At 50.4% G+C, this 12,555-nt stretch overlaps 5 protein-coding genes across 5 annotated transcripts; 2 read left to right on the top strand and 3 right to left on the bottom strand.

The window, feature by feature from the left end:
* Window positions 1-629: 629 nt before the first annotated feature.
* Window positions 630-1,311, bottom strand: AKAW2_60297S (uncharacterized protein; the record flags this gene model as incomplete). Its single annotated transcript, XM_041692407.1, has 2 exons — window positions 630-1,063; window positions 1,113-1,311. 2 exons carry the CDS (start codon window positions 1,309-1,311, stop codon window positions 630-632), a joined length of 633 nt encoding a protein of 210 aa, XP_041545795.1.
* A 119-nt stretch (window positions 1,312-1,430) lies between these two features.
* AKAW2_60296S (OPA3 family protein) lies at window positions 1,431-2,337 on the bottom strand (the record flags this gene model as incomplete). The annotated part of the gene is made up of 2 exons (XM_041692406.1): window positions 1,431-2,216; window positions 2,278-2,337. The coding sequence occupies 2 exons, from the start codon at window positions 2,335-2,337 to the stop codon at window positions 1,431-1,433; spliced, it is 846 nt and encodes a 281-aa protein (XP_041545794.1).
* An 801-nt stretch (window positions 2,338-3,138) lies between these two features.
* Window positions 3,139-6,731, top strand: CDC5 (cell cycle serine/threonine-protein kinase CDC5/MSD2; the record flags this gene model as incomplete). Its single annotated transcript, XM_041692405.1, has 4 exons — window positions 3,139-3,450; window positions 3,519-3,961; window positions 4,015-6,118; window positions 6,171-6,731. 4 exons carry the CDS (start codon window positions 3,139-3,141, stop codon window positions 6,729-6,731), a joined length of 3,420 nt encoding a protein of 1,139 aa, XP_041545793.1.
* Window positions 6,732-7,676: 945 nt separating this feature from the next.
* AKAW2_60294A (putative alpha-L-rhamnosidase C) lies at window positions 7,677-9,632 on the top strand (the record flags this gene model as incomplete). Its single annotated transcript, XM_041692404.1, has 2 exons — window positions 7,677-7,745; window positions 7,812-9,632. 2 exons carry the CDS (start codon window positions 7,677-7,679, stop codon window positions 9,630-9,632), a joined length of 1,890 nt encoding a protein of 629 aa, XP_041545792.1.
* A 1,518-nt stretch (window positions 9,633-11,150) lies between these two features.
* Window positions 11,151-11,999, bottom strand: AKAW2_60293S (glycoside hydrolase family 11 protein; the record flags this gene model as incomplete). The annotated part of the gene is made up of 2 exons (XM_041692403.1): window positions 11,151-11,550; window positions 11,629-11,999. The coding sequence occupies 2 exons, from the start codon at window positions 11,997-11,999 to the stop codon at window positions 11,151-11,153; spliced, it is 771 nt and encodes a 256-aa protein (XP_041545791.1).
* Window positions 12,000-12,555: the final 556 nt, after the last annotated feature.

Genomic DNA, 12,555 nt, shown 5'->3' with positions numbered 1-12,555 from the left:
CTCCCTCTCACTACGTCACCCCTCCTGCAGCCCAATGCTTGTCCGGCTTGTACTACTAAGAACTAAGAACTAGTCGCTCCTTCACCATCCAGCTGTTCCCGGATTTTCTACCATAACATCTGCCATATTTCATCAATTGCATTGATTAGGGGCTAGTAGTACTGATGGAAATTGGTTTTCTTCTAATGTAGAACCCCTGGATAGGGGGATAGTCCTGATAAACGAATACGATCCACTCCCGAAAATATATTTTGGGTTGTCGTGTGTACCTAACCTCACCTCCCAGCCTGACATACCCTCCTACTTAGTACAACAACTACTACAACTACTACTGATACTATCCTGACTTGGAACTACACAATTGGGCAACGAAACACTCGTGACATCATCGAATGCACCATCGTAGAAAGAAACAGCATTGGGCTGACTTTCAAACCCCTTACAATAAGAATAAAGGGGTGTAATTATTTGCCATAATACTGCCGTAGTTGCTGATCCCACTTATAGTTCTATGAGTCCTACAACTACCCAGCGAAACTTCTGAAGTTCTGGTCCCCCTGTTCATCAAATGGTGTAGCAGAGAAGAATCTGGATCTTGCAAAACCCATTGTATTCACAGAGCATTGTTGTCATGGAATATCGATCGCCTCAAGGTTGGTGATATATTCTTGCACAGAGGCCAGGAAGCAATCCGCGTCTGCAATAGGAATGATAGGGAGCATGCTTGGGAGGGATTCGATCATCCTGTACAGCTCCTCAATGTTAGTCGCGTCGCAACTACTTCTAGATGAATGTAGAGAATGCCCGCACAGTGCTTGTAATGCTACCAGTCCGTCAAGACCATATCTCCCACTTGCACTATGAAATGGTGTCCCAGACAGCAGATATACCACAGCTTTCTTGTCGACGCGACCTGCGAGGAAGGAAAATTGGCGTAGTCTGAATGTAGTCTCTTCTGCAACAGACGCTTCAATGGATGAGGGTGTTAACAGGAGGATACTTAGTGTCGCTGTATCATTACCCAGGCGGAAGTTGAAATCACTCCCCTCTTTCACCTCCCCCGCTGTATCGGTATCAGAGGGAAGCTCCATTCTCAATCGAAGTCGACCAACCTTTTAGGCCCGGAGACATTCTCAAGATTGGCTCAAGCATTCTCCATATTGATTGCCCTCGAAGTGAAAGGGAGTAGGTGCCGCGAAGAGAAACTGGATTGTCAGGCTCCATCTCTCTAGTATTCGAATATGGTAATGTGGCATGTAGAAAATACGCTCTTTGAAGAGAGGAGTGAATTATATTTTTAAGCCTCCGCATGTTTGCCTTCCGTCATGTCTAAGGGTATCGCAACATCATTAAAAAGATAGTCCACCACAGAGTGCCCCAACTGCTCTATAACAATATTTACAGGTGCATAAGTCTATTACTGGCATCGCTCAAGCCTTTTTCGGCTCTGGCGCTTTCGATTCCGGTTCGGCTGGTTTCGATGCCGGTGAGGTTGGTGCATCAACGGATGGCTTCGCTGCACTCTTGCTCTCCTTGATCACAGACTCTGCCCGTTGTTCCGGACTCTCCCCCCAAGGCAGATACGACGTAATCCACGACAGCAAGCCCGGCTCCTCGGCTGGCTTCACCTCATCCTCTTGGTTCACGTCCCACACCTCGCGTGGTAGGATCCTCGAGGAGGACTTGGGTAGTTCCCCGTGCTTGGCCTTCTGTTGAAGCAGCTCCTTCTCCAAGGCCAACAGTGCTAGCCGGGCGGCCTTCTCAGACTGCTCCAGCTCGGCCAATCGAGTCTCAACGTCCTCCCTGCGGGTTGTTTCCTTTCTCCGAGACCTCCACGACTCAAAGACAATCAATCCTCCCGCAACAATAAACAAGAATGTTTCGCTGATAAATGTGGCGCCGGACTCGATGGCCTTGGACTCGGACAATGGTCGAATGTGAGGTTTCGGTGCCGGCTTCGCTGCCTCCTCTGCCGCCGCTTTGGCTTTCGCAATGGCTTCCTCTTCCGCTTTCGCCTCTACTTCCGTCTTGACCGTTGGGGACGTGGGCTTGTGCTTTCGGAGCTCCCTTTCAGCAGCTGCTCGTTTTTGCGATGCGGCGTTGTCGCGAATGTTGCCTAGCCGGAGACGCATGTCGATGCGGTGGAGACCTTGCGCCATAGAGACGCAGATGCGCCGGAAGCGTTCATGTTCGCGAGCCTGGGCCTTGATTTGGTTCTTTGAAGTGTCAGTCAGTTCCGGTCAGCAGCGCATCACTGCAAGGGTGGAATAAGCGTACGGCGATCGGCTTTGACAAGGTGCGGATAACAAGGGAGGAGAGCTTGAGGGTGAGAGACATGGTGGGTGGAGGGGAGGGAGAAGAGAGATTTTAGGAAAGAATGAAGAGAGAGGTCCTAGAGATGTATTATGAGCGACTTGAATCCATATCACGGTAAGGCGAGGTCTTAAAATAGCTCTTCACATGGGCCTGGAAGTTGGTCGAAGATGATTCACAACTGCTGACTGGATTGTCAGGCATCAACCGGCAGCGGGACTCGTGGGGCGCATAGCTGTGCATAATGTGCGGTTGCTGTGCCTGCTGACATCAGCAATGCGCGTTGGACAGGCATTCGGATCAATGTTTATCGATTGCCGCATCGGGAAGTTCGTTTGGTCTCCATCCGGGAAGCTCTCCGTCTTTGCTTCTGTCTATCCCTACTTCAACTTCCTGTCTTCCCCCCCCACCTCTCCCTGGTCGCGGTCTCCCTGATTGGAGTGCCATTGATTGCATATTGTTGTTTTTGAGCGTCAATTGTTTGATATTCATTCATTTTTAGTAAGTATATGTTCTCAATGCCTCACTACTTCGCTCTCGGTCTGGCGGTTTCAGTGTTCCATCACCGTGCGGTGAAACCCCCTCACCGGTCGCTGGCCCCCAGGACCAAGTCGCATAACTTCAATGTTGTATATGGTTACTTACAGGCAATAGAGCACAAGCCCACTAGATCCATTATACCCCCAGTGCACTGTACCACTATTGATCGCTTATATCGTCTGAGTTGATGTCCGCTCAAGTCTGGTTTCGAGATCACCGCCGTTCTTTTGTCGCCAACATTGATACCCGATCACATTAAGGCACGAAGTGCTCCCTCAAGGCAATATGGAGGCGCTATCACCACGGTCGACAAACCAAATTGTCAAGCCAAAGATCTCTATGGAGCGCAAAGTATTGGATAAGAATGCTGCCGCTGCCGCCGCCGCTCAGAAAGCTTCGTCATCGAAAAATCATGCGCCGCCACCACCATCATTGATTTTGGAGCCGGAAGAGGACGGAGAGCGATACTCGACCGGCGCTTTTCTTGGGAAGGGAGGTTTTGCGATCTGCTACGAAGGCACACTACTGCGAACCGGCCGAGTCTTTGCTATGAAAGTGGTTCGATCCGAAATGGCACAGAAGAAGATGCAAGAGAAGGTATATAACCTAATCACTTCCTTGTGATGCCGCGTAGTTGCAATTGGTATGCTGACCGACCATCACAGTTTCGTACCGAGCTTCAGATTCACTCGAAAATGCGCCACCCTCACATCGTCGGCTTCCATCGCGCCTTCGTCTTCGACAGCAGTATATACGTCATTCTGGAACTATGTCCGAATGGGTCCGTCATGGATATGGTCAGAAAGAGGAAGTGCCTAAGTGTGCCCGAGGTCAGACGGTTCATGGTCCAACTGTGCGGTGCGATCAAATACCTACACAAGCGAAATGTTGCGCATCGCGATCTGAAGATGGGAAACTTGTTTCTGGATCAGAACATGGATATTAAAGTGGGCGACTTCGGTCTGGCAGCAATGATCATGTCCGAGAGGGATGAAAAAAGGAGAAGGACGTTGTGCGGGACACCGAATTACATTGCACCAGAGGTCCTCGACAAAAGTAAAGGCGGTCATACACAGAAGGTCGACATCTGGTCTTTGGGAGTCATCTGGTAAAGCCTGCAACCAAATTGTCTCTGCCAACTTCATGCTAATTCCCTTCTAGTTTCGCGATGCTCACTGGGTACCCACCGTTCCAATCGAAAACGCAAGAGGAGATTTATAAAAAGGTGCGGAACTTGGCATACGTGTGGCCGAAAGGCACCGAGTGCGCCAACTACATCCCCGAAGAGGCGAAGTCGCTCGTGAGCTGGTGTCTGAATCTCGCTGAAGAAGAGCGCCCTGAGCCGGACGACATCGTTGAACATCCGTTTTTCAGGATGTATGACGGTTGCATACCCAAACGACTTGACCCGTCTTGCAGCGTTAGTAGGCCCCTTTGGCTAAAGCCGGATGAGCCCCGCGGCGATCGAATGATGTTTGGGAGCAGCTTGGAATACGACGAGAAGTTGTCTGGCTACATCGAACACATCGATGATCCGAGTCAGCGATATCTGGTCTGTAGGGCGGCGTTTTACACACTCTGTGGCGTGGGCAGAAAACCAGACGGTACAGCACGAAAGGCCGCTGGAAAGAACTGCTCGAAGTCGGCATACGCCGAATGCTTATCTGAGGAGGAGAAAGGATTCCAGCCTGTCATACCCCTTCCAGAGGATATCGTGTACAAGTACCCCCATGACCCGATAGGTGATTGGAGCGACCCCGATACTTCCTTACTGTCACGCAGAGATGGCTCCTCTTTCGAAGACAGTGTCCTGTCAAGGAAGAGCAGCGCATCTGCCCGGAGTAATGTGGCCTCACTCACCCGAACTCAAGCGGCGCTGGCGGCTGCTCAGCAGCGGCGAAAAGAATCGCAAAGTCATGCCGCAACTCTGCGGCAGCAGGCAGCTACAGGCAGAGGTTCTGTCCGGAAAATCGCAGCTATTCCCGACCCCATACCGACAGCGAAGGCTTTGTTCGAGGAGGAGCCAGAAGCAAAACCAGCAGTTGTACCTTCAGGTGGTCTTGCAGAGCGGCCAATTCGCGCACGGCGTGGTGTGGCAGCATCGTACTCGGGTTCGTTGCGCGATCTAGACAAAAACATTGCGCCACAGATTCCCAAGTCTAGTACGGCACCGGAGTCTCTGGTAATCGGGAAGACTCGCTCCCAGACTCGCTCGCAGACGCGCTCGCAGTCTCGCAGACTGGAGTCGGGCAGTCAGGAAACTAGCCATCTGCCGCCTCCTGCCAAGGAACGGCCTGCATCCGTAGCAATGGATCATTTGCCAGTTAGACCACGCCAGCCTTCCCAACGAGCAATGCCGAAATCGGAGACCAGAGACGTGCTGAGACAAGAAGAACCGCTGAAAGCTGCCGCGACCCAAGAGAGCTTGCCCGAAAAACCTGCCCGACCTGATCCCTCTTCGCAACCGCTGAGCCGGTCTGGTAGCAAGACGGCTTCTGCAAGCAAGCCACGCTCGACACTCGGCCTGCACCCCTTGTTTCATGTGGAAGACCCATGGGAGGCGCTACCAAGGACGTCCCTTGATGACGTGAACATGGATCTGCGACACATGCTGTCCAACATGGTACCACACTCAGCAGCCCGGAGACGGGCTGGGCTTCGACGGCCACCTCACGCATATGTGATTAAATGGGTGGATTACACGAATCGGTATGGTATTGGCTATGTCCTGGACGACGGCAGCGTAGGATGCGTCTTCAAGGCAGAGAATGGCCAGCCTGCAAGTGGCGTAGTAGTGCGGGATGGCGAAAAACACATCCGGCGCAAAGCCCGTAGCCAGGAGCAACACGAGGGAGCGGTGTATGGGTATTCCGAGGCAGACCAGCTCATTCCTCGCCATGGTAAGCCGGTAGAATTCTATGAAAATTGTACCCGCGACTTCGCCGAGTGTCGTGGCGGAATTCGGCGAGCTCTGATCTCACCGTCGCTGTTCGAGGTCAAGGCCTCCTCCAGCGGATCTTCTGCGGCCGGTATCAAGATCCGCACAAACTCCGGCCTTGACTGCGCGCGTGCGGACGCCGAAAAGATCAAACGAGTTAAGCTCGTCGATCAGTTTGGCAAATACATGATCGGGTCTCTAGGCCGACACGGAGATGACGCAGTTTTGGAGGACGAGTTGGCTTCCGGTAGCTCGGGCCAATTCATCAAGTTCTACCAGCGACTGGGGAATGTTGGCGTCTGGGGATTCGGGGATGGTGCCTTCCAGGTATGTCAACCATCTTCTACATGTCAGTCGCACCAGCTAACACATCAAACAGTTCAACTTCCCTGATCACACGAAGCTCGTGATCGCTCCTGGACGCACAAGAAGCTCCTCACCCTGGGTCGACTTCTATCACCTTTCGCCCTCTGCAGCAAGATACCTCAGCACAAAGGGCAAGATGCACCCATCTGGATTCGACACTCGGGCAGTCACTTCGGACGAAGTTGCTACCTTCCTCGGCATTGCGTATGGCACTGGCGCGAGTTCCGCGGATGAACGTGTTCGGGATATCCTAGACGCCAATTCGTTCTTACAGAAGATCAATTTCATTAAGGAGGTAATGAAAGGGTGGGTGAAGCAAGGGCGCCTTGGAGGACGACCCACACATGACAAGGCCTCAGGCGCTGCAACACCCATGGAGTTGTTCTGGGAGGGCTCCCAGGAGCGGGCAGCAGGGGGCAGCGGAAGCAAGTTCGTGTGGGTGACTGTAGGGGCACCCGGAGGAGACGGAGAGTATCGGTCCGTATCACTGAGAGAAAGAAGGTCAGATGCTGAAGAGGACCGCGAGGCGGATGCATTGAGGGAGCGTCTCCGGATGCTGGGTAGACCACTGTAGGAGACGATGGTCTACCTTTACGATGTCATGACAAGCCCGTTGATTGTGTTTGATATTTGCATGGTATATTTTATGGCTGGGATGGCGCAGACGCCGTGTCTTGGTTGGTTTATATCAATTGTTCCTGCATTCGTGACTAGTAGTGCCCCTGTGGTGTTTAATAGTAATCCTAATCCAATGGCTGCTAGAGACAGAAAAGCATGTCCAGTGACTACTGTCTAGTCAATATTTCGTTCTATCCCAGTTTTGGAAGTAAAGTCATACTTTACTGGAGAGGCGGGATGCCTCAGAATCTACTTTGCCCTGCCACGAGATTCGCGGTCGGTGGCAATTGAATATCAATGCGGCAGGAAGTAGGAAGTTCGTACATTCGTATTTGCTCCGCTCTACGTCGATCCGAGCCTAAGGCCAGGCAGCTTCGGGCAGGTGCCGGGGCCCTGTGCCAACGGGATCGACTTTCTGGTAGGGCTCGGCTGGTGGCTACGTACCATGGGATTAAGGGAGACGCCAAGCTTTGCAGGCAGCATTGTGTGCCGCATGTAGTATTCTCGTATATTCGTTCTGTCAGGGGAGAAAGGGGTTTTAGTGACTCGGCATTAAGGAGATGTCGAATATAAAATAGCTTCGCTCCCAGCACATCCGTGACAGTTTGTTGCATGTTCACCAGACTGACAACGGACCAAACCCTGAAGGAATCCTGCGGAGATTCAAATCATTATGAGATTCGCTTATTATAATTTAGTCTTTTTTGGTTTTATATTTGCCTCTGGAGATTGTTTGACCTCCTATCGACCTACTACCTATTTCAACGCCTCGCAGAATAACTGGATTGAGTATCAGAATGACACAGTGCTTAACCTCTCTTCTAACGGGGTGACTCCCGCCATAATAATACTCGACTACGGACGAGATGTCGAAGGCTATGCTACCTTCCAGGTTTCATCCATGTCCGGGGACACCTCTGGGTTTGAAATGACCTATAGCGAAACATATGCATTACTGGGATCAGCCATGGTGAGTCCAGTCTTCTGTCTTGCTACCATGACTTGCGATCATTGATTCCTGACTCCCTCATACCAGGCTGACGGTCCTCTGTCCTTTGATGCGACGATGGACACGTACCGCGTGAATCGACACAACATCACAGAAGAAAGAACCTACACGAACAGGCTCATCCAGGGCGGACTGCGATACCAGAAGTTGAACCTGTCCAGTGCGGGAGAGATGCATTTATCCCTAGTTGGATTCAAGCCGACTGTCTCTAATATCCCTTTGGCAGATCTTCCGGGCTCGTTCAACTGTTCTGATGACGTGCTGACTCGGATTTGGCATGCGGGAGCTCGGACAACGCAGCTTACTGAGTTCCCAGCTAACAGCATCCCAGACTTCTGGGTTCTTACTGATGAAGGAGCCTTGATAGACAGTCTTGCTCCGCAACCCTACTATACCATCTGGTCTCCTTCGCTGATGACTTACGATCTGGAGTTCTCGGTAAAGCCGATTTCCAAGGGCTTCAGCTTCAATGTACTCAGTGATACTTTGTCCAACGGGATCTACATCTTTGTCGATATTACCAATGCTTCAATCTCTGCGCATGCTGGATCTACTGAGCTGGACCCTATCATTGCCTCAGGTCACCTTTCCTCTTCGATCAGTCTGAACGAGTGGCACAAGGTTCAAAGCAACGTGAATATGTCCCAAATATCTGTTCAAATCGATAACATCACTGTGCTGGATTTCTCCCAAACGGCATCTTTTTATGGCTCCTTCGGTGTGGGCGCGTCTTTCGGACATTCTGCCATTTTCACCAACCTGTCATTGTTAGTCGGGGGAGAGCAAAAGTATTTCTCAACCTTGAAGGATGAGTCGGCGCTATCAGACTTCCTTGTCGGGACCAACCCTTTACCTGTCAGCGTCGACGGCTCTCGACGCGATCGTCTTGCCTACGCCGGCGACCTAGACATGGCCAGCAGTACATCTTTCGCCAGCACCAATGGTATCGATTACATCAACGGTTCTATTGAGCTGCTCGGTTCCTACCAAATGACTCCCGGCTTTTTTGTTCCGAATGCAAAAGTTCAACAGCCCCCTCGAAGCACGGATGTTGAGGCAAATATAACCGGTTTGATTGGATATTCGTTCAATCTAGTGAGTGCAATGGCCAAGTTCTACGAGCAGACCGGTGATGAAGTGTTTCTGCATCGCTGGGCCCCGAAAGTGATGCGCATGCTTGATTGGGCGCATTCACAGACGCTACCAAATAACTTGCTCAACATCACCGATCCCGCCATGGGTGGGGGATGGGACATCTATGATCCCGCGTCGTCTGGGATTGTCTCCCAATTCAACATATTATACGCTTATTCGCTGAACAAATGGATCCCGTATCTGGAGCAGGCCAACATCAATGCCACTGTCTATCAAAGGCGGCTGGAAAACTTACAAAGATCAATCAACTACCATTTGTGGAGCGACAAACTCCAGGCCTATTATCACTCTGACACATACCAAAACTTCTTCTCGCAGGAAGCCAACGCCTTGGCCATCCTGAGTGACACTACGGAACTAAATGGAAACCGTACTAATACAGTACTTTCCACCATGGCGCAGCAATTATATATTCCCAAAGGTGCTCTCTCCTTCTCCAACGCCAGCATGGCCAGCGGATTCGCCCAGAAAATTAGCCCCTATGCTTCCGGCTACCACCTAAAGGCAGCATTCCACGCGAACGATGGCGTTAATGCCAAAAAGCTTCTCCACAGTGTCTGGGGCCCGATCAGTGACCCGAAAAAATGCCAACTACACTGGCTGTATGTGGGAGGTCATAAACCCCGACGGTACTCCCGGCATCTGGTCTGGAACCTCGCTGTGTCATGCCTGGAGTGCAGGGCCCACTGCTGATCTGAGCCGTTATGTTCTTGGGATCCAGCCCGTTACTCCTGGTTTTGAAGAGTGGAGAGTCGCTCCTCAGACTTTGGGACTGGCTTGGGCACGGGGAGAGTATCCTACTCCTCACGGTAACATTAGGGTTGATTGGTCTTTCAATGGCAGCGGATGTTTCAATATTGTGGTCAACGCCCCTGTGGGGACTAAGGGAACTGTTGTTCTTCCTAGCCCTCTTAACGGAACTCTGGAGGTGCAGGGTGGGAAGGTCTTTCGTTGGGAACAACACACTTGATGTTGAGTAGTATATATCTATAACAATGTACTACATGTTCGTCGCTTAGAATTTGAATCCAAAGCACGGCTATATCAAGAAGACGGAGTTGTCAATATCCCCACTTTTATAATTAGGCGGATTATGCATCTCCGCGTCCCACTAGCAAGATTATCAGAGGTCAACTTTAGTCTTGGTTATGCCCTCTAGCACCCAATTAGATACGAGTCCCAAGAGCCACAGTGGAAATGAGATAATCCACCAAAGGCCCCTAAAAAATATATATATTTGGAAACTCTGAAGATGGTCGAAGACGAAACTGATACAATTGCTAATGCCAAGTAGCCTAGGATTATGGAGGCTCGAATTTCGAAACTTCAAGCCTCTAAGCTGTGCGTATATTCTTGTATGTAATAGTACTTGCATCAAGTCCCCACTTTCAGGGTTATCCACCTGGTGGATATTTACAACGATTTACGTCAAGCCTCTTCCTCTTATGAATGTGAGATGAAATGTCTAGTAGGTCCTGGTGCCGCAACAGACATTTAATGGTTTTCTAGAAACGTGAGTGCCTTTGCACACATTGATTGCAGGAGGAGCACAGACCTGTAGAAAGAAGTACTACACTAAGAAAAATATCTCTACTAAAGATTGCGAGAATATATATAATAGATAATGATACAAGAATGGGAAATTAAATATATAGATAATTTGTAATAATAACTTACTCCTCTTATATCTCAACAGAGTTCAGTGTCAGGACATGTACTAAGAATATAGAAAAGACTTAATAAAGACTAGAAGATATATATATTACTCTCCTGTTTCTCTGTGGCTCTAGGGCTGCAGTCCGCCGAAGTTCAGATCTTGACCAGAGCTCACCTATCACGAGGTTTGATCACGACGAAGAGCACTCCAGGGTAGTTGCGAGTGATCTCACCGCTACTAAAATGGCGGTAATGCTGCCAAAATAACCGTGTATACAGTACTATGAGTTAGAAAATTAGACTTGGAATCTATGAATACAAATGAAGTCTGTAAACAAGATTATAGATAACGGAGCACTGCAGCAGCCATCACATTCAATATGTTATTTACTAAAGGTTAAAAGTGGTTGATATCTTGAAGAGAAGCGAAAAAAAGAAAGAAAAGAAAAAAAGCGGGTGAAGAGAAGCCTTGTACAAGAGAGAAGCCAAAACTGAAGGGAAAGGGGGCTTCTGGTCTCTGAACATAAGCCACCCTAAAATGGCCATTGATCTTCTCTACGCCTGGACGGTGAAATCCAGGTACCCTTGGCCGGAGAAGCCTTCCAGAGTAACCATCTGGAAGATCGGGGTGCCAGGGTTAAGACCCAATTCCTTCCAGCGCTGGAAATGGGTGCTCACGTCGACAGTGCCGGTGGAACGGTGGGAGCGACGCACCGACCAGTGCTGGTCGAAGTTGGTGACACCGTAGATCTCGGGAACATTTCTGTAGGGGAGATTGTAGACATCGTAGACACCGCCATCGCTATCGACCTGGCCGAGGATGTTCCCGTTGCCTGGGGTTCCAGTGCCATGCGACTCCACAATATACCACTCGGTGACAGGGTTCAGGGTCCAGCCATAGATGGCCAAAGTCCAGTCACCTTCGGCGGTGAAGTAACCGTCCCAGGTCAAGGAGCTGGGCCGAACAACTGTCAGTTTTCCTCGGCTCTGTGAAGTGAGAAGGAAAAGGGGAGAGAAGGAAAGATGCACTTACCGCGTGCTGCCACCCTTGAAGCCCTTCCCACCAAGGAATTCCGTCTCAGTGTTCCAGCCGAGTTCAAACTGGCCGGTCGTGGGGTATTCAGTGTACCCAACGCTGGCTCCGTTGTCATTGTACACGGAGTAGTAGAAACCCCCGCTGTCGACGCCGTCTTGGCTGGTATGCAGGATAGTGCTCCGCTTAGCGATATCCGAAATGCTGCCGCCCTCGGTCTGATTGCCGATCACTTCCCTGATCCATTGAAGACGCTCAGGTGAGAGGGTTCCAGGCGGCGGTGGGGGGATGGCGGAACTTGCCGCAAACATCCACGCAAAGGCTGACAGGATTGGCACGGCCAGGCGTGCTTGGCCAAGGAAAGACACCATGATTAGGATGGAAAGGATGGATTCCAATTAGAAGGGTACAACTGTGACTTAGAAGGCGAGGGTGATGAGATGGCAATGTTTGTTTGGCAGACACCTACCTTTATATCGTTTACCTGTCGACAAAGGGGGGAAGCAATTTCCACGGTTCGTTCGAACTGTACCTTCTGCGGGCACTTTATCCATTTAGGCTACGGTTGTAGCACTATGAAACAACCTCTAAGCGACATTGGATGTACGGAGCAATCCCGCTGTGTATCTACCTGGCTAATTTCTTTGGCCTGCGTGCAGAAGACATGTGATTAATGTGAATGGACCCCTAACCCTCCAAGCGACCCAACTGTTCCGCAAAGAAGGCTCCAACTGCCATGAATATTCACGGAATGTTAAATTACATGCCAGGAGCTTATATTGACTGCTCAAAAACCACTTTAACCGTGGCACCGATCACTTTTCGGCGTGGAAATTGATTTAATTAACCGGTTGGATTATCTTGTACATCTATGGCCAACAGTATAATACTCACTGCGATTATATGGCGCCTGATGGAGAAGCCGGC

Source organism: Aspergillus luchuensis, chromosome 6, assembly GCF_016861625.1.
Source record: "Aspergillus luchuensis IFO 4308 DNA, chromosome 6, nearly complete sequence".
Lineage (NCBI taxonomy): Eukaryota > Fungi > Ascomycota > Eurotiomycetes > Eurotiales > Aspergillaceae > Aspergillus > Aspergillus luchuensis.
The sequence above is the reverse complement of the archived record's forward strand: the minus strand, read 5'-3'. Positions and strand labels throughout refer to the sequence as shown.